Source organism: Gymnoscopelus braueri (genome assembly GCF_963280865.1).
Source record: "Gymnoscopelus braueri genome assembly, chromosome: 22".
NCBI lineage: Eukaryota > Metazoa > Chordata > Actinopteri > Myctophiformes > Myctophidae > Gymnoscopelus > Gymnoscopelus braueri.
The window spans coordinates 44,964,940-44,992,388 of NC_137624.1; the positions used below are offsets into that span (position 1 = coordinate 44,964,940).

Genomic DNA, 27,449 nt, shown 5'->3' on the forward strand with positions numbered 1-27,449 from the left:
GGTGTCAAAGGTCATGTCTCACCTAGACACAGGATCTGACACAAAGTTTTGACCTGATGGGTTTAAGATTCAATTTCTCCCCTGAGCAAGCAGGCAGGCTCTATCAGCTCAATGGTAAAACAAACAAAAAATAAAATCAGCACCTGCACAGGAAAACGGGTTCGAATCCGGGGTAGAAGAGGAAAGTTACGTAGTGCAGCTTTAAATGAACACTGAGGGTTTTACTGTATACAAGCATTATGGTAATGATGTGATGCAGAGGTTCTCAAAGTGCGGTCTGGAGGTGGGGGGGGTTCCAGGGGGTCCCTAGAAAAAATTGTTAACGGCATCACAATCATTTTAACTACGTTATTTATACTTTGACTATTCAAATATAGCAGATGCACAAGCTGTGAGCTTGTGCATCTGCTATTTATGAAATCTTGAATATTTTTGGAAGATTTCCCTCACAAACTCATTTCTGATAGGGGTCAAAAATCGTATCTTTCTCATATTTCTTCACTTCGTGCCGTGCTGTGAGCTTGCACATCTGCATTTTTCGAAAAATATCGAAAATGTTTGGAAGATTTTGATTTTGTTTGGATTTTTTTTTTAACGTAAATCTTGTCTTCTGGGGGTTTCCTGGCACAAACACATTTCAGATGGGGGTCCGCGGCCAAAAATATCATTTTGGGGGTTCTTAATTGGCATGAGAAAGTTAGAACTACCGTTCTAAAAAAGTCAGCCCTATATGTGAGAGGTTCTGAAGGAGGAGGAATGAAACAAACCACAGAGTTGTGGTTCAGTAGAAGGTCTCAGTCATCAAACTGAACAGAGTTGTCGTTCAGTAGAGCGTGCCAGCGCTCGATCTTCTTGTCCTTGTTCTTCAGACAGTCGTACCAGTGCTTCAGGCATTCCCCCTTAGCCTGGATGCCCAGCTGGCATCCTCCTGTATGGGCACAGCAACACTACTGATCAGGATATATTATATTATACACACAAAGAAACACAATCTTTGATACTGTTTCTATAGGGCCTAATATGTCTGGAATATGATTTGGTATATTCTCTGAGATAGGGCTGGTGTGAGGCTCCCTGCTCACATACAGAAAGCAGAGATGTACCGATAGCATTCTATCCTTCCCGATGCCGATTCTGATTCCCACAACTTGCATATCGGTCGATACAGAGTAGGGCATACTCAGGAATGTGAAGTTTTGTTTAGCAGCACAGCTGTAGTATGTTAATAGAAGCATTACTAAATGCTAAATAAAAACAAAGTTACAACGAATAATAATTGTTAATATCCCTTATTTATCACATATGTGACTATCATGGGCTTTTTGAGTAATGGGGTACTACTGGCGAGAGTGCCGATAAACAATGCGGCCCCCCAGAGTGAGTGTGGAAATTTAGTGGCCCTCACCATCTACAAAGTTGCCCACCCCTGGATTGGATGGACAGACAGACAGACAGACAGACAGACAGACAGACAGACAGACAGACAGACAGACAGACGCTCACCAATAAAGTCATTAGATTTGCCCATGTCATAGTCCCACACTGAGATGTCCAGGGTTTTCTTGGCTAGGTCAGGATGTTTTATTTCATAGCCGAACTCCTGAAACAAAACCAACAGGTTGTGTTACTGCATGAGAGCTTCAGCACAGTTGGACAACATTCAGCATTCAGCCACTAGATGGCACACTACACTCCACACATCACAACAGCTCTGTTGTGTAAGGTTCCTTATTTCCCAGAGTAATGCCTATAAGGCAGCATGGTATAGATTTGATAAATATGTATTTATCCACCAGTTTCCCAGGGGGTGGTGGGCAAATTGACAGGAAGTGATGGCCACCACCAAACTTGTGGATAAATCTGATACATTAGGGGCGGCCATAGCTGAGTGGTTAGTGAGCCCGCCTAGGGAGCCAGAGGCCCTGGTTGCCCCAAGTTCGATTCCAGGCCAGGCCAGCATATGTGTCGATGAAATGAAATTTGTCCCTGAGCAAGACTCTTAACCCCTAATTGCTCACATGTTCTCATTGGAAACAAGACCGCAAGGACTTTCATGAACGACCTGTTAAAAGGAATTATCCTTATCCTTATACAAATACATTTAATCTGTAAGTGCCTGTAGAAGCCATCATGTCTCCACTGCCTGATGTAACTAATGTTTTTGTTACAGTTTATCAGAGCGTGTCCTTGTAGGAGCTAGAAGAGAGCTTTGTTGTTATAAACACTGCATAAGTGAGGTCGCATCGACTCTGGTTGCCAAAACCCAAACCCAAGACAGACCATGCACAGCTTCATGAGAAGGATGAACCGTCACTTTATCACAATATGTATAAGTGTACGTCAAACATGGGCAACTGGTGGCCCGGGGGCCACATGCGGCCCCCACCTTCACTTGATGCGGCCGGCAGGTTAATATCAGAATACTGAGATATATTATTGATTTCAGCTGTTATGATTCCTAACATGCAAACATGACCCGCTTTAATGACTTCAGTCTATATTAGTAGCCTAATGACTAGTATTACAATTCCATTGTCTTTTTTTATGTGCAATGTATTTGTATTAGAAGTTCATAACATTGACATAAGTATAACTAAATGCATTTGAAATTAAATTCAAATTTTACTTTTCATTCCAATTCAAAAATAACAAAAACTAAATTCTAGATTCCAATTCAAAAATAGCAAAAATAGCAGATCTACAAGCTCAAAACGCGTCGCACTGCGACGCGTTTTGAGCTTGCAGATCGGCTATTTTTGCTATTTTTGCTATTTTTGCTACTTTTGCTACTTTTGCGTATCATAGAATGGCGGAAAAAGTACGGAGAGACATATGCAATGTGTCCCTCTGGAGTGAGTGTGGAAATATAGTGGCTCTCTACATCATCAAAGTTGCATCACCCCTGGTGTAGGTGTATTATTGCTGGGTTAAACTTCAGAAAATCTGGATGCTATCTCTAAGTAAGATATTTTCTCGGAATAAACCCTTTAATCTTTGCTTTAAATAAGAAGTTTCATCTCTTTATTGGTTTCATTCATTTATATTTGACAGACAGACAATGGACCTGTTTTTTAGTAGAGCATTTAAAGCCATCAAAGCCCTTGTGTAGTTTGCAGCATTGTAACGTGTTATAGCTTCCTCTATGTGTTTTAAAGACAACAAAGTACCTTCCCCTGCAAAAACACACAGACATAACAATGGCGGCCATCGGTTTACAGAGGTAAACAAAAAAGTAACTATACATTTGGATCCGACACAATTATGAAATGGATCATTTCCAAATCATAATAAATATTTGGGGTGGAGACGAGATACTTTTATATTATTACACCTTAATAAATAAATACATCTCTGTGCATGTACTGTATAATTGTCATTGTATTATTAATCTACGTAAAAATGCCCCTTTAAAAGTCTTTGTGAAGGACTGACCTCATTGTACTCTGGGTTGAGAGTCTTCTTTTTGATCTGTGTCTTGTTCTTGGCTTTCTTCCCCATATCTGGCTTCAGACATCTATACAGCACAGACACAAAACAACACATTATACACTATATATATATATATATATATATATATATATATATATATATATATATATATACACAACACACAGAGACAAACAACACTGCATTATACACTACACTGTGCAAAATCCTGGATATTAAGGTCCATTTTTATAACCCATGATTTTGCCGTGTGTAACTACTGTACTAATAGAGTACAGAAGTCCTGACGTCACTCGTTCATCCCCTGGTTCGTAAAGTCATTTCTCTATGGAGAATAACATTGGGTCATCTTAGAATCGTCTCATATAAGAATTGTGGTCCAAAAATAAACAAACTGTCCTGGCGATATTGTCAGGGAGGGGGCTCTGTATCGTTTATGATAGTCAGTCACTTATATTTGATACAGTCTGTTTCTGGTGAAAATTTTACTCTCTTTCAATTCAATTCAATTTTAAACCTAGGATGTGTAAATTACGCCAGACTTTGGTGCTCAATACTGTACACATTAAGCTGTGATTTACTATAAAGCTGGACGCCCTGAAGAAAAGAGTTTATCCGTGTAAGAGAAAGGAATGCTGCACAATGCTGTGCTGCAGTGCTGTAGAGTTGATGTGATGAGAGCTGATGTATCCATTTGTAACTCTGAGAGAGTACAATGTAACCAAACGTACAAATGTAACCAAACAGACCTGTAACGTTACAGGGTATGTTTGGTTACATTTGCACTGACAGAGTTAAATGAAGGAGGAGCACGTACACTTTGACGTAGGGGTCTGAATGAGTTAAAAGAAGGAGGAGCACGTACACTTTGACGTAGGGGTCTGAATGAGTTAAAAGAAGGAGGAGCACGTACACTTTGACGTAGGGGTCTGAATGAGTTAAAAGAAGGAGGAGCACGTACACTTTGACGTAGGGGTCTGAATGAGTTAAAAGAAGGAGGAGCACGTACACTTTGACGTAGGGGTCTGAATGAGTTAAAAGAAGGAGGAGCACGTACACTTTGACGTAGGGGTCTGAATGAGTTAAAAGAAGGAGGAGCACGTACACTTTGACGTAGGGGTCTGAATGAGTTAAAAGAAGGAGGAGCACGTACACTTTGACGTAGGGGTCTGAGTAGCCGTTAGAATCCATGGCGGCCAGGTGGGCACAGCGGACCACGCCCACCAGCAGCCGGCCCTGCTGACTGCTATAGGTCAGAGACACCAGGACACGCCCCCTCTCCGCCGTGTCAGAGCCGTCCGCCAGCTGCACACGCACGCGCACACGCGCACACACGCACACACACACACACACACACACACACACACACACACACACACACACACACACACACACACACACACACACACACACACACACACACACACACACACACACACACACACACACACACACACACACACACACACAGAAAATCCTCAGTGTTAATTTAATCCATTTGTAATCCTGCTAAATGATGGATACATGATCTGATTGTAGTTCAGAGACGAATTGACCTTTGATCACTTTCACTCACATGCAGGCACACACACACACACACACACACACACACACACACACACACACACACACACACACACACACACACACACACACACACACACACAATGTGGAAGTGACAGAGCAGATTCACATTGACAGGGATGTACTCTACAAGGATTACCATGTGACTAATGGAGGATCATATGTATCAGAGGATCATCTGATACATCTATGAAAAAGATTATGTTCTAAGCACTTTGTAGCAACGTTTGGAAAAGATCAATACTGATTTATCTATGTATTTATTATCTACCGGTATATATCACCAGTAGGGTTTGTTCCATTTATGTTCATCCTTTACCAACTTATAAAATTAACATTTTGTTGACCGTCATTGGTCAATACATTTTGATTTATTCAAAAACATTTACATTTATTACACTACATTTCCCATTACCATATGTCCTATTGAAACATGAATTGTCCTATTAAATCAATAGTTGTCCAATCTGTATGGTAGAGTATGTTAATACAATATAACTTATATAATTGGGGTGGTTGTATTTGGTCTCCCTGCTCTTCTATTGAGACATTTAGGGCGGATTCACACTGGGGTCGATTGAATCAAACTGTTCCCGAGTACGCTTGGCTGGCCAGCATTCACACTGGCCAAGACTCGAGACCATTTCATTTAACAGTAATGGTAAATATGTGCCTCATGGGGGCGCTGTGGACTATGGGGCTTTGGAAGAGAGAATGTCATTCACAGAAGAAAAGTCACTCTAGAGTGAATAATAAAGTTTCACTGTGTTCCTGACGTTGTCTTGAGTTATAATAACAACAGATACACAACAAAAGCAGTGTGTGCACTGGTCTTTGAAACCTCGAAATGTAACGTCGTCTGTTATTGGCGTCACGGACGCATCCTTGCAGTGACGTCACGGACTAATCCTTGGTGTATTTATCCTTATGAATACGTTCGCCACGCATGTGTTTTTTGTTTATTATTTTTCGCGGCTCGCGCTACTCAAACACTAGCGGGATTATTATTTCTTGTCAACATTCAAGTAGAACTATGAGAAGGTATAACCCAGCTAAAATAATGTGTAGTTATAAAAAATATAAAAGGATATATGATTAGCAGTCCACTTCCTTCTCTTGGTACGGATGGATTCACACTGCAACGTTCCGTTCCCGAGCGAGCAGCAATCGGACCCGAGACTACCTCCCCAGGTGGTTTCGGGTACGGTACGGTGATGTGTTACGGGGAACGGTTCGCTACGTTCACACTACCACAACATCTGCCATGTGGTCCGGGGTGCGCACCCGGGACCATAGTGTGAAACCGCCCTTAGATGGTGTAGGCAGGCTCTATTAGCTCAATGGTAAAACATTTCAGCACTTGAGCAGGAAACCGGGTTCAAATCCGGTGTAGAAGAGGAGAGTTACTTTGAAGGGAGTGAGCAAAGATCTACAACAACGTATAATAAATAATACGTAGATATCGTTGATGAATTAGCAGTGCCTGTTGCCTACTGTAAGTGAAGTGTTTTGGCCTTTGACCCATTCAATCCACGAACACATCTGTGTCGTTTTAGATCCATTTGGCTATTGAAAAATAGCAGATCTACAAGCTCATAGCTTTGAGCTGGTAGATCTACAATTTTTGGGGGGAAAAGTGTGCAAATCTTTTGAATATATATTTTTTTAAACGAACATTTGTAACTGTCAAATGTCTCAACAAATGTCTTCATTTCTACTATCATTGCCATATCAGGGGTGCTCAAACCTTTTCTTGTCAAGGACCCCCAAAATGATATGTTTTAGGCCGCCGATCCCCATCAAAATATGTTGTTCCAGGGACCCCCCAGAAGCAAAGATTTGAGTTAAAAAGTTTCCGAAAATGTAAAAAAAAAAAAAATTCAAATGTTCAAGATTTAAAAAAAAAATCACACCCTGTGTGAAGTGGGCGGTGTCTTCCTAGCTAACCACAATACTGAATGGAGTCAACCAATGATATATGATATATGCTTTGATCTTAAAGAGCCACTTCTAGGAAGACTTTCTATTTTCTTCTCAATATCGGTTTTCCCTTTTCTCATTTCAGCCATAGTGATCTTTGACTTCTACTTTACTGTTCTCACGAAATGGACAGTATCTAAGTAATATACTAGTGTTACATCACAGTGGTTTTAGATTAGTTTCGTCATATGTATCACTAGCCAATCACAGCATGTGTCTTGCTAGCTAATCACAATACTAAATGGAGTCGATCAATCATGTACAAAAGATAAATACATTTATTGAAACACTCTTTATGATGGACAAAACCATAACTTAAAAAAAACCAATATATGGTTTTTTTTAAGTTATGGTTGCTTATATAGGGCTATGCACATGTGTCATGTGACACTGGCCAATCACAGTCCTGAATAGATTGGATTGGCCAATCACAGCGCAGGATAATTGTACAAATTTCCAAACCTCACTTTCAGGGGCGGTTTCACTGCCCAAGATATTTGTACATTTTTCCAAATCTCACTTATAGGGGCGGTTTCACCGCCCAAAAATAGCAGATCTACAAGCTCATAGCGCGGCACTCGGTGCCGCGCTATGAGCTTGTAGATCTGCTATTTTTTGAATAGCCCAAAGTATAAAAAGAATGGTTATAGCTGAGATCTTAAAATGACACAGATGCGTTCCAGGATTGAATAATGGGTGAATGCTTTCCAGACGACTCATGAAACAGCATTCGCTTACAGCAGCATGTAAGAGGTTAATAGATGAAGCTCTTACATCATCCTCGTAGAGAGCCATGCCCCGGGACGCCCCGCCTACAGCCGCCTTCTTTACCTTCAAGAGAGAGAGAGAGAGAGAAAAAAAATACACCATTTATACGTTGTTTTATTAATATTTATTAATATTGGAGACACCTCTATAGAGTAAAAGCAAAAGCAGTAAGCATAGCATCACAATCATTTTAACCACTTTATCCAATTTTACGTTGGCTATTCAAAAATAGCAGATCTACAAGCTCACAGCGTGTCAACTTCGTGCTGCACTGCGAAAATGATGAAAAATAAATATAACGTTTTTGTAACATTTTGGAATATATATGTATTTAACATAATTCATATCTTCTGGGGATCCCTGGTACAAAACATTTTCAGATCGGGGTCCGCGGCCAAATACATTTGAGAACTACTGCCATTCAAACAAAATCACAGAAGTAACGCAACACATTCCACCAACTCCACCAACTCCATATGAGCCTAATTTAAAGGGATAGTTCACCCCCAAAATGACTTTTTTTCTATTGATTAGTCACCCCATGGAGACTTGAATTCATCATTCATGGATCTGTTTTAGTTTTTGTCTCATTAGTCTCCGGTAGGAGACTAATGAACCGCTGCCGGTCATCAAATTATTGGCTTAGGAATGAGACAAAAACTAAAAAACTATCCATGAATTCAAGTCTTCAAGACTTTTGTTTTTGTTTTTTGGGTGAACTATCCCTTTAACAGTCGCAGTACAGTGTCTCCAGGCTCACCGGGATCACTCTCTCCAAACACACGTTGAAGAGTTTCTTCTGGTTGAAGGTGAGTTTCTTCAGGGCCACGCGGGTCTCTCCGATGAACTCATTGTGACCGAACTTATCTTCATCACTGACTGAGAGCCTGTGGAGAGAAGAACTTATCTTCATCACTGACTGAGAGCCTGAGGAGAGAAGAACTTATCTTCATCACTGACTGAGAGCCTGAGGAGAGACAGAGCTTGATGATTTAAAACTAAGAACTTATCTTCATCACTGAGAGCCTGAGGAGAGACAGATCTTAATGATTCAAAACTAAACGCTGGGAAGCAACCTATTACTAATACATTCCTGTAACATTTTTTACTTTCCCCAGTAATGAGAAGAGAGGGAAGATGATTTTTTCTTGAGTGCAATGATATGTTTTGGATTGTTTACAAGGGGTCCGCGGCCAAACACATATCAATTTGGGGGCCCTTGACACGAAAAAGTTTGAGAACTACTGACTTAATACACTTCCTTAGTAACGTGCCACTGATAGCTGACATACAGAGGACCCAGAGGTTCAGATTGCTGACATACAGAGGACCCAGAGGTTCAGATTGCTGACATACAGAGGACCCAGAGGTTCGAGTCTACAGCTGTTCGTACCGTAGACTCTTGCGTGTCATTTCATCGTCCGTGATGCCGTGGTAGATCAGCGTCTCGTTCCACACGGGGTTGAGGGTGGTCTTCAGGGTCTTGGTGCGGAGCTTGTTAGCCTGAGGAAAAAACAAACAAAATAAAATTACAGCACAGCAGGGGTCTTCACCAGTGTTGATTTTGTTCGTCCACTACCTTTTCTCACTGACGAAAACTAAATAAAAACTAAATAAAAACTAAGCTATGATGATTAAAACTACAGTAAGACTAAATATATTGACAATTTCGTCAACAAATAAAAACTAGACTAAAATGTTAGTGAGGGATCTAGTGGAGAAGAGATCCAGTAGAAGAATCAGTAGAACTAAAAGTCAAGTCATTTTATGCTTGGTTGCGCTCGGGTGTTGCGCTCTGAAAATAGCAGATCTACAAGCTCACAACGCATCGCGCTGCGACGCGTTGTGAGCTTGTAGATCGACTATTTTCAGCATGCAACCAAGTGTAAAATCAGCCATTACGACGGCATCAAGGCAACGCCATCATACATTTTAGTCGACTAAAATTAATCAACTGTAGATTTAGTCGACTATAATCTTATATTTAGTCAACTAAAACTAGACAAAAACTGAAACATTTCAGATGACTAAAATATGACTGAACCTAAATGGGATTTTATTTAAAAGACTATGACTAAAACTAAATCTAAATCTGCTGTCAAAATCAACTCTGTCTTCAACGTTTCCCAGGCCAACCGACTGAGGCAGGGACCTCCCACTATATTGTGTAAGATTGTGTTGCAGATTAAACTTTTCCATAGATTTCATAGATATAGATTTATAGACTTGTCTGACAGCACTATGATCAGTGTTGGATTTATGTTAATGTGTATTTTTCAGTCAATATTTAGTCAACTTGACCTTTGGCTCTGTACTTGGTCTGCTCTTTTTTCCTCTACACCAAAAATAGCCAAAGATCTGCTATTTTTGGCTTAAGTTCTCCTCTGAATAGAGATGCTAGGGTTCAAGTGGTTAATGTAAAGAAAAGGTTCCTATCACAAAGATTTGACGGCCCCCCTGCAGTACCTCTGAGGACACCCTAGGGGTCCCGGACCCCCTGTTGAAGACCCATGCAGTTCAGTAAGTGGGGCAAATTAGAAAGATACGTCTCTCATTATTATTACAACATTGATCTGACTGGTCAGAACATATCAGAATGTAGTGAGTGAAAGGCAAAGAGGACAAGAGCAGAATCAATAACCTTTCATTACTAGTTTAAAAGAGTGAGATGTTCTATATTGTCTGAATCAACTTTGTCTGTGTTCGTTTATGTGCTAAAAGAGTGACTTTTAGAGCTGTTTCACCGTACAATGTAAGTCAACTAGGAGCATATTTTAGAATTATCAATTTCTAATCAATTAAGCAATTATCTTAGATTTCTTGTCCACCTTTGGAGTTACATCATGGTAAAGTGACTACACAACACAAACCTCTACCAAAGTGGTCGTGTCCTTTAAGGAGTTATGTGTGCTGTTTGAGCCCCCCCACAAACTGAAGGCACAGCATCAGTATACAACTATTTATTTGAACAATTACCCATTGATGTATATGAAGAGAACAATTGTTTCAGGGCCCACAGCTGCGTATCTGCTGTAGATAAACTGCCCTGATTTATAAAATAAATACATATATCTAATAATAATTAAAATATTATTTGTTTTAAAATCCTCGACTAGTTGGACCACTCCCACAGTGTCCACTAGGTGTGCCATGAGTACACATCCACACAGGACATGAAATATTACATATACCCATAAAGACATTTTCTTATCAAGAACAAGGTCGATGTTTCACCGCGAATAAAAGCAGAAACCTCTATGAATGAGGCATTCCTCTCCTCATCAACCTCTATGAATGAGGCATTCCTCTCCTCATCCTCTATGAATGAGGCATTCCTCTCCTCATCAACCTCTATGAATGAGGCATTCCTCTCCTCATCAACCTCTATGAATGAGGCATTCCTCTCCTCATCCTCTATGAATGAGGCATTCCTCTCCTCATCATCCTCTATGAATGAGGCATTCCTCTCCTCATCAACCTCTATGAATGAGGCATTCCTCTCCTCATCCTCTATGAATGAGGCATTCCTCTCCTCATCATCCTCTATGAATGAGGCATTCCTCTCCTCATCCTCTATGAATGAGGCATTCCTCTCCTCATCATCCTCTATGAATGAGGCATTCCTCTCCTCATCAACCTCTATGAATGAGGCATTCCTCTCCTCATCCTCTATGAATGAGGCATTCCTCTCCTCATCATCCTCTATGAATGAGGCATTCCTCTCCTCATCATCCTCTATGAATGAGGCATTCCTCTCCTCATCAACCTCTATGAATGAGGCATTCCTCTCCTCATCCGAGGTCATGTTTCTCCTGGCAACACGAATTGTCTTTATGAAAAGGTGTAAATGTTCTTGTTGCTGTTGATATTATGGGGTCACAGAGAGGTCAGGGACCACCTGTGCTGTCACAGTGTCATCTCCACCCTCTGGAGCTTCATCAGGACGCCAGCTGTTCTACCGGCTGTCAGAGCGGGGAGACACATGGCCGTCGCCGAGGACACCAGACAATGTCACCACGTCCACACACAGTACGTGAGGAGCCTTTCAGAGAGGGGTCCGTGATGGTGCAGACAGGACAGCCCCCACTGGTCTAGAGTAGTGGTTCTCAAATCAATAATGATAGATACCCGCACACCACTTTACACCATACTCAGGCATGCCTGAGGAAGGTCTTCTACACGACCCAAACGTTGCTCCTACGTTAAATACCTTCTCTTGAACGTGTGAGTAGTGAGGGAAATATGTAACAAAAAAAGGCTCAGTTGTTCACTTCCGGCAGAAAGTGTGAAAATTTGCATATGGCATGTTTGAAGTATGCCGATTTCAAATTTTGCCGGATCCAAGCACTTTTCCCATGGGATCTGGTCGTAAAATGAGAATTAAAGATGGCCGCCAACGTTTTTGGTTCAATTAGGTTTTGTATTCCAATCTTTGACACCTCATCACTTTTTAATGTGAAACAAGTTTGTTTTGATGAAATCCAAATTGTAATGCAGCAATACTTTGACATTTTCAGTTTCTGTAGATTAATTTAGCAGATTACGGTCTGTTTTTATGGCAAATTTGATTGAAACCAGTGTTACTCCAAAGTGCTTCATCTGAGCCTCATGATGTTGGTGTCTCTACCTATGTTTTCAGGGGTATTCTTTCACATGAGATCATATTACTGGGTTCACACTTATTTAATATTTTTGTAGCAAAACTCATTCTTCAAAAATAGCATATTAGATGGTTGACAGTGCACGTAACGGACCTTCAGGAACTTCCAAATGATTCCCCAGATACCCATCGTGAATTTGTCAAGGGGAACTTTGTCATTGCACAAGTTCTCTGCTTTGGCACACGATCAGATGCATGAACAGCAGAACGCTATTGTGAAAGGTGATGGCGGAATTGTTGTAATTACTGAGAACTAGACCATACCCGGTGAAGGTTATTGCACGTCCTGTAGCGCGGTCCCCCCGCGGGTCCCCCCGCGGCACCCCCCGCGGTCACCCCTCCCCACGGGCAACCCCCCCCCCCCCCACGGGCAACCCCCCTCACACCCCCCCGTCGCGGAACCCCCCGGGTCCCGTCGCAAACACACACACACACGCAACGTTTAGCGCGAGTCGTCTCGTGCGCGCACACACAGAGCCAGCGTGTGCGCACACACACGGGCACATGCGACGCATGCGCAGTTCGTACTGTACTGTACGTACGGTACGGTACGGTACGGTACGGTACAGTACTGTACTGTACTGTACGTACTGTACGTACTGTACTGTACTGTACTGTACTGTACGGTCTGTACTGTACGTACTGTACTGTAATGTACTGTACTGTACTGTACGGTACTGTAATGTACTGTACGGTCTGGACTGTACTGTACTGTACTGTACTGTACTCTACTGTACTGTACTGTACTCTACTGTACTGTACTGTACTGTACTGTACTGTACGGTCTGTACTGTACTATACTCCACTGTACTGTACTGTACTCTACTGTACTGTACTGTACTCTACTGTACTGTACGGTACTGTACGGTACTGTACGGTACTGTACGGTACTGTACTGTACTGTACGGTCTGTACTGTACTGTACTCTACTGTACTCTACCGTACTGTACGTACTGTACTGTACTGTACTGTACTGTACTGTACTGTACGTACTGTACTGTACTGTACTGTACCGTACCGTACCGTACGTACCGTAGACGTTCCTTGCAACACACAAACAGTTCCTTCCGTACATTGCACGAAAGTTGAATGAGGAGTCTGTGATGCGTGTTGATGTGGTGTGGGACACGTACAGAACGGATAGTCTCAAGGAAGGAACCAGGCTTGGTCGTGGCATCGGCATACCACTCCATGTGACTGAACAGACATCCGTGCCACGAAACTGGAGTAGCTTCCTTCGAGTAGATTCCAACAAAAAGACATTATTCTGCTGCTCTAGAAACAATGGTTGTTCCAGATGGGAAAACACTTCTCACAACCTATGAAGAAGCCCCCCTTCTGATGTTTCTCAACTTCAACCATGTACATACACATGAAGAGGCTGATTCGCGAATGTTGCTACATGCCTGGCACGCCTACCAGCGGGGGTACTCTGAAGAAAGTGAACGAGGCACGCAAGCAGCTATTTGCTCATGGAAATCGCAAAGTGGAAAATATTCCACCCACAAAGGAGGCACTTCGTCAACATGTGAAGAGAGCAGTATTTCAAGCTGGTCACATCTGGGGACAGTCCCAAATTGCCAACCCAGAGATTCCTTCACCTGCAGATTGGGGATGGGTGAAAAGTTAGGACGATGGCTGGTGTCCATTTTGGACGGTGATGGCAGAGGTGGCGTCTAAAGGGTGTCGAGAGCTGATCAAATGCATGTGTAAAAAACGGTGTGCTGGAAAATGCAAATGTTTTGCGGCTAATCTACCATGCACAGAACTATGTGTTTCTGTTCAGGACAATGCTTCCAAGAAGAACAGAGTAGGACAGATTAAATAAACAAGTTAATGAGAAATAAATGTAACGTCCTCCCGTTGGGGGCTCCTCACTGGCAGGTGAGTCAGTAGAATACAACAGCAGTGACAACACACTGTGTGTGGGGAGGAATCAATTGGCATAATGATATATATAACAATTCGATAAAAGGGTGTACCAAACTTTTCTCAGTTGATTCTTATGTGTTCTTTCCCGTAGAATCCATTTCTGCCATGTAAATTTTTGTATTGTGCATAATTAATTAGATAATTAGCATATTTGCAGCAAATATGCTAATTATCTAATTAATAAGTCAGACGCTTTGGTCTGACTTCTTGGATCCGGCAATTTTTGAATTCAGCGCCCAAAAATACCCCTAGGTGCAAAATTTCACACTTTCTGCCGGAAGTGAACAACTTTTTCACATATTTCTCCCACTAGAGTGGCTGATATATCTTTTATTGTTGACGTCATCTACTGCTGGTCGACTACGCACCTGCTTTTAAACAACCAAGGGCCTCCAAATTGACATGTATTTGACCACGGACCCCCTTCTGAAAAGATGTTGTGCCAGGGGACCCCCATAAGAGAACAGATTTGTGTCAGAACGTAAACTTAACGAGGCAATAAAGCGACCTAATATTTTTTTTACGAAACAAGGAATCGATTTTCTGTATGAATGAGGCATCACCAAAAATGTATAATTTTATGTGACATATTGGCCGACGCATTTTCCGACGAGTTTGGTTTGTTTCCCGGTGTGTAAAAGACCTTAAGAATGGATGTAACGGGCGCTCGGGGTGGCGCAGTGGTAAAGTGCCTGCCCACCAGCGCGGAGGTGGTGGGTTCCAATCCACCGTGGTGCATCAGGCTTTGTCGAGCGTCTACACAAACACAATTGGCCCGTGTTCGGGGGCGGGAAGCCAGACGGGGAGGAGGAGGAGGGTGATAATCATAGATATAGAAACCTAGATACCTCATTGGCCTCTGCAGTTCGTTGGAGCGACTGGTATCGCGGCCGCCATTTTAGAGTAGGCAAGCTACCATTCATAGTGACTACTGGCCAATCACAGCGCGTTCACTACTGGCCAATCACAACGCGTCTAACTGACTTTTGCAGCGCGGCTGCCTCTTACGAAAAGACCCGCCCCCACCTGCCTCTGATTGGCCTACCGAACGCCCCCTTCTGTGACACACGCGGAAGCTTGCCCACTCTAAAATGGCGCCCGAGATACCAATGCCTCAGAGCCGAAGGAGGCGTCTACCTTTATATGTCTATGGTGATAATAGTCACTGCACGTTATCCTACGGGCTGGGGGGAGGGGGGGGGGGGGCAGCATCTGTCAGCAGGGAGTGTTGGGCGGGAGGAGCAGGACGAAGGCTCTACGTCCTCCTGGTGGGGGCTCCTCACTGGTACATTAGGTGAGTCAGTGGGATACCACAGCAGTGACAACACAGACAGGTGTGTGGAGAGGACTTAATTGGCATAACGACTACATTGGGGAGGAAAGCAATAATAATAATGGATGTAACAATACCTTGCTGGCTCCAGGTAGGAGGTGTAGCTTCACATAGGGATCAGCCAGTCCATTGGAGTCCATCGGCTTCAGGCTCTGAAACATTCACAAAGGATCACATGATGGAGCCTGACTGCTGATAGAGGAGCTTCAGCACCACGGAGAGTGACCCTCGGGACAGGTAATGTTAGTGTGTGTGTGTGTGTGTGTGTGTGTGTGTGTGTGTGTGTGTGTGTGTGTGTGTGTGTGTGTGTGTGTGTGTGTGTGTGTGTGTGTGTGTGTGTGTGTGTGTGTGTGTGTGTGTGTGTGTGTGTGTGCGCGCGTGTGTGTGTGTGTGTTTACCTTGGCTTTGATAATACAGCAGTGCAGGGCGTTTTTCTCCTGCTCATAAAGCAGACTGAACTCCAGAGAGCCCAGACTGGCTGGAAAATGAAGGAAAAGCACAAAGACAAATGAGGAACAGAGGAACAGAGGTATATGGTATTTATCCACACAAATTGTTTATACATTTTGTTGGAACCTCGTTGTGAAATCAGGTCTCCACGTGGAATTATAAACATTGACTGATACATTCACAGGTCCAGTGGGAAATTACCTTTTGCAGCTCTGAGCACACAGGGCCAAATAATGTGTTTATTTTCACCCAAATCAATAACATACACACAACCGAAGAATAACCAAATCAATGGAACCCAAGAGTATATTATGGTCAACAACATGCTATAGTTCAACAACCTACACATTCTATGAATTACTTAAAGCCTATAGCAAAAAGAAACTAAGCTGATCTACAAGCTTAACAACGTGCCACGATGCAGAACATTTTGAGCTTTTCAGTTAAGTGTCAATGTAAGGACTTTTAAGACCTTTTAAGACTTTTAAGACCTTTTTAATACCTCTAAAATGAAAATAAATAAGACCATTACTGCGTCAAAAGTAATCAACAAACTATACAAAAAAAAAAGTCAAACATTGGCTAATTTTTTTTATAATACCTAAGAAAGAGGTGAAAATCACCTATTTTCACCATATTTATCTGTGGAACTGAGTAAATGTAATGCCTCAACTGCTACAATTCCAACGGCTTCTCAGGGTGGGGGGTCCCCAGTTCAAATATGATTATTTTGGGGGGTCCCCAGTTCAGTTCAAATATGATTATTTTGGGGGGGTCCCCAGTTCAGTTCAAATATGATCGCAGCCTGAACAAGTTTAAGAACCCCCTGGTGAAACGAATCTTACTGGATTCATCCGAGTCGTAGTTGGTGTCGTCCTCCTCGGCTGTAGGTGGCGCTGTGGGGTTGGGGGGAGGAGGACGAACACAGGGCTCTAAACTTGGAGCAGGTATGTTGGAGCGTACAGGATGTACTGGAGTAAGCGGGGGTTGTCTTTTCTCCTCCCCGACTGTAGGAGGCGCTGTCTCTTCCTTATGTGGGTATCTGCCCTGTATGCCCGGAGGAGCAGCAGCTGTGGAGTTCACAATTTAGACATTTAGCAGACGCTATTGAATCCGGGACTGCATGTGTGTCATTTTGGATTTCTTTGGCAATTAAAAAATAGCAGATATACAAGCTCATAGCGCGGCACAGAGTGCCGCGCTATGAGCTTGTATATCTGTTATAAAAATTAAAATAAATGAAATCTTGTGCAAATCTTTGAAAATATATTTTTTTAAATATATTTTTAAGCAAACATTTGTAAAATATTTTGTTCCAGGGACCCCCCCCCCCTCAGAAGCACAGATTTGAGTTCCAAATGTTCGTATACATTTGGAACCAAATGTTCGTATATATACTCAGAGATTTGCACAACTTTTCACGTTAAAAAAAAATAGCCAAAGATATCAAAAAATTACAGTAAGCAAGGAAAACATGAGGTAATACACCAAATGCACAGAGACAGTACCTCAGTAATCTAGGATCATAGGTAAACCAAGAACCTAGCTAACATCAGTCTAAACATTAATATAACAATAAAATAAAATAAAATGTACATTGAAACTAAACAAAACTATAGGACACCAGGTCAACTAATGAACATGGCATCTGTCTAAATAACATGCTGTCTAAATGACATTTCAACCTTTACATAAGCCTGCATAGTGGTCAAGACTAGGTCAAGTGCTACGGGCTTTAAAGTGTGAAGTCTGAAGAGGTGAGTCTTCAGATTACGGCAGAAGATTAGGAGTGAGTCTGCAGCTCTAACTGCAATGGAGGAGTTCTTGCTCTGGCCATAACACCATACTGTCAGCACGGCACAATTCTGTCATTCATGAGGAGATCTCATTAGCCAGATCCCAAAAGATCTCTGCCTCATTCGTCCTCCAGCGTAGTGGGGTTACAGACAGTGAAATTGGTGACCTGTGACCATCTGGTTGACTTTACACAATATCACTAGTTCAGTCAGATAACTCACGAATAATTTGAACCTATATTTTATTATGAATGTGAATACAAGTGTGGATATAATAATGTATCTTGGCGTCCAGGCTCTGCGACATATTTCTCCCTGCTCAGCACAATCATACAGCCATCATTAACCATTAACACACTCACCGCCAAAGGGGAGAATTCTCCCCTTTTCAGTCAATGGTGTTTACCGCCAAAGGGGAGAATTCTCCCCTTTTAATTTTTTTTTTAAATTTTGTTTTTGAATTCCTAAAATGTTTCTCTAATTTTTGAGTATAAATTATAACCCTAACCCTAACGAATTAGGAGATATAAAAAATGTAATAAAAAAAAATCCATTCACTTCAATGTTAAAAAATAAACGGACAAATAATTCACAATTTTTCTATTAAAAAATGATTAAAAACCCTGGCAGTGGGTGATTTTATTATGAATAAACTTTGGGAGGGAGATAGATATACCATAACATAACAACCCCCCCATGGGGGGACAGAACCAATAGCAGAGCCCACTGGTGGTGCTGGGGTGGTGGTGGTGGTGGTGGTGGGAGAAAACAGTTGCATACCAACAGACCAGGGGACAAATGACAGCAGAGAATGAACAGAGACTTGAGGTGAGCTTAAATAACCCGCTGATTGGTCACGTCAGCTATAACGTATGGTCTGTGTAATAGCGCCCGCATAACCGCAGTGTCTAACCTCTCGAGTATACACTGCCTGAACTAACTCGCAGGCTAGGTATAATTGACATTATTATTATTTATTATTTATGTTCAGACAGTACTGTCCCGAACATAAATCACTGATGTTTTATTAACAGAGGTAAACCTAGTGGTATGGAGCAGTGGTGTAAAGTAACTAAGTACATTTACTCAAGTACTGTACTTGAGAAATGGGGACATTCTGCATATTGAGTACTTTCTACTTTTGGTACTTTAAGTACATTTTGATACCAATACTTTTGTACTTTTACTCAAGTAAATTTTGAATTCCCGACTTTTACTTGTAACAGAGTACCGTCTCCATTGCAGTATTGATACTTTTATTTAAGTAAAACATGTGAATACTTTTTCCACCACTGCTATTGAGGCCATGTATTGCATGTTTGATGTTGACAAAGCGAATGGGGATATTAAAGGACCACTTCACCCATTTTCAACCTGTCTTCATGTAATTGGTCCTCACTAATGCTCATGATAAAATGGTAAAAAAAAAAAATCTACTCAGTCCGTATCTCAGAGGAGGAGGCCCGTCTACCAGTGACATCATCGATGGGGAATCCAAGCTAATAGAAACTGCAGGCTTTCTATTCCTGGAAAGTTGCAATGCAATAATAGAAGCCATTGTTCTCGCGTTAATAAAAATCTAAATAAATAAAAAAAAAATACTGCCTAACGATGACGTCACTGGTAGACAGGTTTCTGGACTGTCCACAGCCCTACTAAAATGGAAATGGTCCTTTAAATGGAAATGCATGTAAGGCCTTCGTTACTCTATCGTCTCTTTTGCCATAGAACGTACTCTTAAGAGGGAGCGTGCAACCCGAGGCGTTGGCCTTAGCGTCCCGTGCGGTCCCTTTGGGCGATGTTGCCTCCGTATCCTGTACCGCCGGTGGACCGATGGCCTCGCTGTCACCGCGGGTCACCGCCACCGAGGTCACCGTGGATTCACCGGACCGCTGTGGCAGAGGCACGATGCTGGCATCTGTGGAGACTAAGACAAGATAAGAGAGTTGAGGACTCACTTGTATAAATAACACATAAGTAGGCATGACAGAATAGTGGATTTGATATCTAAAGATATCACTTCTATTTCCAGGTCCTCCATCATGCTGTATAAGTCATTCTACTGTGAAGCCGAGCATGTTTAACCTGTGTAACGATGATTCTGTGTAACATTTCAGCTAACACCCCTGATGTCATTGTTGTTAATGAAAACCATAGGGAGGTGTTCATTCTGGAGGTCGGCTGTACTTTTGATTACAGCTTAGAGGAAGCCTTCCTAACCAAAGTGCTAAAATATCATCAGCTAGAGCAGACCATCTCTCAGCTAGGCTACAGATGTAAACTTTTGGTTTTTTATCTTTGGTAGCCTAGGACACGTGAACAAGTTGGTTGTGAGGGGCCTGCAAATGGCCGGCCTCTCCAAAAGGAGGGCCAAACAGTTAGCAAGGTACTGCTCAATATCAGCTATTATAGGAAGCCGCTCAATTTGGAGGAGGCGTTGTTTCCTTTACCCATGATTGTTGTCCGCTGTGTTCGACAAGTATGCCATCTTTTGTTTTGTATGTAACAATGCTCTGCTTTACATGCACTTTGTAACTGGCTGTTTTCCCTTTATCTGACTGCACTGGCAGTGTTTATGTCCTCTGTACATCCTGTACTTCTTATTATGTGGACATAAATAAATATTTCAAATGTGTGTGTGTGTGTGTGTGTGTGTGTGTGTGTGTGTGTGTGTGTGTGTGTGTGTGTGTGTGTGTGTGTGTGTGTGTGTGTGTGTGTGTGTGTGTGTGTTAGAGCTGGGATCGGGCCGAATTTTTCTGTCCAAACTCGTTCCTAGACCGACAGCGTAGCGCCCGAGACCGACTCGAACCCGACCATGCATTATTAATATGGGTCCGACCCGAGCCTGAGCCCATGCAATTTTTCTTTAATTTAAGAAGAAAATATTTTTGTAGACACTTCGTTACACTGACACACAAGCAGCGTTAATGTTACAGCATGCCTTTTCACAACGATTAAACTCGTGTGGGCTTGAAAATGATCATGAACAGATATCGTTTTTTGGTATATCGTTAACAGATTATACAGTTATACACGCACATATGCCGCTATGATAACATTCCAGTCGTCTGTGTGTGTGTGTACCTGTGTCCTGTGGTCCCTGGGTGACAGTGGGGTCGGGTGGGGTCGGGTCGGGCCTGCATTCAGTCTGTCTGGGTCTGGACAGTGGGAGGAGGGGGGGCAACACCTGCTGCTTCTGTCCCTTAAAGAACCAGGCTCCTGACCGCTTCAGCATCTGCACAACACAACACAACACAACACAACACAACACAACACAACACAACACAACACAACACAACACAACACAACACAACACAACACAACACAACACAACACAACACAACACAACACAACACAACACAACACACCATACCACCACATGACACGACATGATAAGACAAAACACAACACAACTCTTTTGCATTCCAATGGAACATCCTGAACACTGAGATCAAACTACTCCCCACGCTAAAAGCACTTTTAAAGGTAGAACTAGTTAATACCCTCACAAAAACATGCAGTAATCCTGGTCTCTATACTGCCTCCCCCTGGTCAGCCGGGGCGCCTGATGGAGGGGAAAGGAACTGGTTGCAATAACGTGTTCCTTCCACACGCTACGTCCAACCAGGGAAACTCCCCCCTGTCAGGTGACAAGAAGGTCAGTTGGCTCTCATGCATTGAAGGAGGCATGAGCTCGGCCCTGGCCTCCCTAGGCTGGTGAGGGGAGTGTAGTGCCCAGGATCACTTAGAAAATTGGCACCGGGTGAAAAATAAGGGTTACAAAATCGTGGGATAAAAAAATATATATATATTAAAAAAAGGTAGAACTAAAATCTAAAGGCTACTTGAGAGGGTAGCAGAGTGACCATGCTATTAGCTCCTAATTTATTTACTTTTTAGGCTATTGTTAGAACAACGAATGTAAGGAATGTGTATTCGTTTTTGATAGTATTTGATGTAAATTGTGTCAGCTTTTTAAAAAAGATATGTTTGTATCTGTACATATATTGTTTTATATTGTGATGATATTGAATGTTTGGTGCTGCTATTTTTCATATGTTGATGAATTGAATACCTAGGACAAGGACTTTTTTGGTGTTATCCTTTCACATTTTGACAAAGTGTTTGACTGTACTCTGTGCTGTGTTTTTTTTTTACATTTCTGTCTAATAAAATATTCAATAAAACTCAATGTCTTCTGTTTTGTGTAAGGAGACCACAGTGGAAATAAGTCTATGACATTACTGTGGTTTCTTTATCCTCAATTGCCGTGTTAACCTTCTATGTGTGTGTTGGTTGCAAGCAATTAAATCAAATCAAATCAAATCAAATCAAATCAACACAACACGTTGCTCTACATCATTCTGGATCAGCAGAATGAAGCTTGATTTATGTGTCTTGTAGTGACATCTAAATGTAATTTAGGGGCTAAACCTGGGTGGAAATTTGTTGATTAAAAAACAACAACATCACATCACATTAATCTGATCAAAACACCATGTATGACACATTCTTACATAAAATAAACATTTGGACTTGTTAGAACCCGGACAATGACATTTAACCCATTATAATCGCGACGCGTTGTGAGCTTGTAGATCTGCTATTTTCAAATAGCCTACGTATAAAATAGGGGTAAAGTGGTTAATGTATGTTTTATAATGTAATAATTTATATCTGCAAAGTAACTCGTAACTAAAGTTTTCAAATAATTGTAGTGGAGTAAAAGTACAATATGTTTGCCCAAAGTGGAATAGAAGTAAAAGTATAGACAATTGGAAATACTCCAGTAAAGTAAAAGTACCTCAAAATTGTACTTAAGTACAGTACTTGAGCAAAATGTACTTAGTTACTTTACAGCACTGTATGTTGGTGTTGAATGATTGTGTCACAGGATGTCTCACCTCTTGGTGTTCACTGCAGATCCTACAGAGCCACACAGGACAGGAGCGGCTGTGGCTCTGGATGCCACATTTACTGCACATGTGCTGCAAACAAGCATCAGACAGATCATTTTACAATGTAAGCATTTAGCAGACGCTCTTAAAGGAGCATTTCACCTAGGGTGACCACCTTCAAACAGGTCCATTGAGGGACAGATGAACCCGTTTCGCGGGACACATGCACACGCGCGCAGCGCGTGTGCATGAGGACCCCCTTTTTTTTTTGAGGACCCCGGGATTTTTTTGGCCGGTTCTGGGCGTATTGGGTTCGTTTTTTTTTTCTCCAGTTTTTGGTTTCTTTATTTCGGTTTTAGGGTTAGGATTATATTAGGTTAGGGTTATGTTATTTAATTCTTATTTTTGCCTGATTTTACTGATTTATTATCAAAAGAAAAAAGAAAAAAAAAATGATGGCCAGAAAAATATAGAAGTCTGTGTGTTTGACTGGGGTTTGACTGGACTGCTGCATTACTACAATGACCATAATGCTTTGGGGCACTGCCCTTCCTTGTGGGGAGGGGAGGCTGCGTGGGGGTGTGGTCTACATTGTAGTCAGGAAATAAGGTGAGATAAAGAGACTATGAGTCAAATGACTCATAGTCTCTGAGGATATGGATACAAATCTAAAAATACAGATAAAACACAAAAAACACACCAGGATCATGTTTATGGGTCCTAGACCTAGATAAAAATAGGGGTTTGATGCAAAATCGGCGAAATGTCCCTTTAATCCAGAGCGATTTACAGTAAACAGGTTTAGTGCCTCAGTAAGGATTATAGGTGAACCTATCATCAGTCTAAACAGTATAACATCCAAAAGAACGTAAGGCGATTACGGTATTTTACGATGCCTCTCATATGGATTATATTGACAGCTGCAGTGCAACGTTCTCCCGGACCTCGAGTGGGTGTGCTGTCTCAATAGTGGGCGTGAATGTGTAGTCGCCCGTGTGTCTCTATAGAAAGCCCATTCATTTTTTCCCATAGAGATTTCCGAAAATATTTATATTCCTTATTTTCAAGCCTGGAAGCAATAAAAGCATAACGTCTTGGACATAAAAGGTTTCGCCCCAGAGACGATATATATACATATAGCCCATACATGGGCAACTGGCGGCCCGGGGGCCGCATCTGGCCCCCACCTTCACTTAAAGGAGAATTTTGGTAAGAATCTTACCTTTTCTATGACGTTATGATATCTTAGGATGAATGGTACAGTAGAAAAATGTCATAACTCCACCCCTGAGCCGCCACAGCTTAAAAGGTGCGCGGATAGGCCTTAGGTTAGATCACATATTTTAATAGCTTTTTTTTTTGGTGAGATCTGACGTTCATAGTGACAGAACACTATGCAACCCCAAAAAAGAAAAAGAAAAAGAAAAACAGAAGTCTCGCTAGACGAGATTGAAATCTAGCGAGACTTCTGTTTTTTTTTTTTTTTCTGGGACAGTGTTCTGTCACTATGAACGTCAGATCTAAAAAAAAAAAAAAAAAAAAGCTATTAAAATATGTGATCTAACATTCATCCTAAGATATCATAACGTCATAGAAAAGGTAAGAAAACTTTAGTCCAAAATTCTCCTTTAATGCGGCCCGCAGGTTAATATCAGAATACTGATATTTTATTGATATCAGCTGTTACAATTCCAAACATGACCCGCTTTAATTACTTCCGTCTATATTAGTAGCTTAATGACTAGTATTACATTTCTATTGTATTTTGTATGTCCAATGTATTTGAATGTATTTCAAAAATAGCAAAAAAACAGGATCTGGATTCCAATTCAAAACTTGCAAAAATAGCAGATCTACAAGCTCAAAACGCGTCGCACTGCGACGCGTTTTGAGTTTGTAGATCTGCTATTTTTGCTACTTTTGTGTGACATAGAATGGCAAAAAAAAGTGAAAATACGGAGAGACAGTATATGCAATGTGTCCCTCTGGAGTGAGTGTGGAAATACAGGGGCCCTCTCCATCATCACAGTTGCATCACCCCTGACATAGCCTGTAGTACCAGCTGACCTTGTTGCATTTGGCACAAAGGACTGTCACGACTCCATGGGATCCAAAGGACTGGCCACACAGCAGACAATGGGACCGTCCATCTCCACACGCCGTCTTCTTTATGGTGTCCAGACGAGAGGCCAGACGCCTGGAGAACACGTTCACATACATGTAAAAACATTCACATACATGTAAAAACATACTCTTTATGGTGTCACATAGATGTAAAAACATACTCTTTATGGTGTCACATAGATGTAAAAACATACTCTTTATGGTGTCACATATATGTAAAAACATACTCTTTATGGTGTCACATATATGTAAAAACATACTCTGTATGGTGTCTAGACTAGAGGCCAGACGCCTGGAGAACACATTCACATACATGTAAAAACATTCTCTTTATGGTGTGTGTGTGGGGGGGGGCTCCAAGGAAATATTTAATATGATATTTAATTAGTCAGTATCCCATCAGCATTTTAAGATGTTTTTACGAATGTCAAATATATAATTCAAAGGTTAAAATTACAGGCTACTGTCTTACAGGCCTATACAATTAGTGCAGAGTCAGATTTGTTAATGTGGTTACTCTGTCAGAAATCAATCAATCAATCAATCAATCAATCAATCAATTAATAATCAATCAATCAATCATCGTTATTGTCACAACACAATTACAGGTGAAAGTGAGGTGAAACTCTTATTTATGTAGGCTTTCATTTGTCTGAGCGCTGAGGAACTGTCCGTGGTCCTGGAGTCGTCATTCAGTCCTGCTGAATGACTGAGCGACTGAGTGAGTCGTGTTTTTACGAAGAACATTCATTTACCAAAAAACATAGAAAGTTAAAGTAAAGATATCATGGTTTGAAGATTTGCTGCTCCATTCACTTCTTGTTTAACATCTTACTGAAAAAGGCTGTATCTCGCACTAAGCACTAAGCACTTTTTTTTTACAATTTATTTTTGGCTCTGGCACAGGGGTGATATAGCCAGAAATATTTTTGGCACTGAATGAGTTGTTAAGACCTGGAACGCATCTGTATCACTTTAGATGTCTTTGGCTATTCAAAAATAGCAGATATACAAGCTCATAGCGCGGCACCGAGTGCCGCGCTATGAGCTTGTAGATCTGCTATTTTTTGAAAAAAATATTATTTTTTCCAAAAACTGAAAACATTTTTAAGAATGGGATCAGGTCTTAATGGGTTAATAGGCTTAATAAGTGCTTTTTGCCTTGACATGTGGAGCGGAGCTCCCTCTGGTGGAGCGGAACTCCCTCTGGTGTTGTGCCCGTGGTTGTGTGTGTTCCTCACAGTGGTAGAATACATGCACTCAAGTGTTGTATAAAAGTACACATTAGAGGTGTCTTCACTTTACTGGAGTATTTCCAATTTCCAATACTTCTACACCTCAGAGGCAAATATTTTATACTCGTCTATAATTATTTGAAAACTTTAGTCACTAGTTACTTTGTAGATTTAGATTATTATTTAAAAAATCACACCCTGTGTGAAGTGGGCGGTGTCTTGCTAGCTAATCACAATACTGAATGGAGTCAACCAATCATGTACAAAAAATAAATACATTTATTGAAACACTCTTTATGATGGACGAAACCATAACTTAAAAAAAACAAATTTATGTTTTTTTTAAAGTTATGGTTTCTTATATAGGGCTATGCACATGTGTCATGTGACACTGGCCAATCACAGTCCTGAATAGACTGTGATTGGCCAATCACGGTGCAGGGTTAGGCGGGGTACATTTTTGGCCAATCACAGCGCAGGATTTGTTGTACAAATATCCAAACCTCACTTATAGGGGCGGTTTCACCGCCCAAAAAGCATACATTAAACACTTTAACCTTATTTAAACTTCAACTATTTGAAAATATACATCTACAAGATCTGCTATTTTCTAAAATTGTGTATACATATTGAATTTGTGAAATGGGTACTTTTACTTTTGGTACTTTAAGTATATTTTGATGCCAAAACTTTTACGTATTTCTAGATTGTGGTATTGATACTTTTACTTAAGTAAACAATGTGAGTACTTCTTCCACCACTGGTTTCTCACTCTTTTGAAGTATAGTCAGATACAGGTACATGGGCACTTGGTTCCTTGAGTATATCTTGAAGACCAGACCCAATGTAAGTTGCTGTACCCTGTCCTCTACCCTGAGCCATTATGTCATTATGAATGTTTGTCTCTCACCCGATCCTCTCCTGGTCCACTGCCTCCATCATGGCGGCGCGTGCGATGACCGCGTTGATGACCTCCTTCTCCTCGTCTGTGAGCTCCTCCCCCCCAGGAGGGTAGGGGGCGCCACCTCCAGACATGTACATCCTCCTCCTCCTCACAATCCTCTTCACAATCTCTCCTTCTTCTCCTCCTCACAATCCTGGCCCCTGAAACACATTATATATACAGACAGGTCAGCATGACCTACAGCAAGGGGTCCCAAGACCCCCCAAAATAATCATATTTGAACTGGGGACCCCCCACCCTGACAAGCACTTGGAATCCTAGGCATTATGTTTATGTTT

The 27,449-nt window shown here is 41.5% G+C and overlaps 2 protein-coding genes across 2 annotated transcripts in view; one reads left to right on the forward strand and one right to left on the reverse strand.

Moving 5' to 3' along the window:
• The window catches only part of LOC308077758 (BRCA1-associated protein-like), an 801,007-nt gene that overhangs the window by 481,891 nt on the left and 291,667 nt on the right, over nucleotides 1-27,449 (forward strand). The gene's annotated exons all lie outside the window — the stretch shown is intronic.
• On the reverse strand, nucleotides 795-27,242 carry LOC308079075 (rabphilin-3A-like; the record flags this gene model as incomplete). The annotated part of the gene is made up of 15 exons (XM_080420413.1): nucleotides 795-928; nucleotides 1,504-1,600; nucleotides 3,433-3,514; nucleotides 4,601-4,752; nucleotides 7,786-7,842; nucleotides 8,540-8,666; nucleotides 9,173-9,282; nucleotides 15,782-15,856; nucleotides 16,103-16,182; nucleotides 17,000-17,224; nucleotides 19,686-19,877; nucleotides 21,035-21,185; nucleotides 22,855-22,938; nucleotides 24,916-25,045; nucleotides 27,118-27,242. 15 exons carry the CDS (start codon nucleotides 27,240-27,242, stop codon nucleotides 795-797), a joined length of 1,821 nt encoding a protein of 606 aa, XP_080276539.1.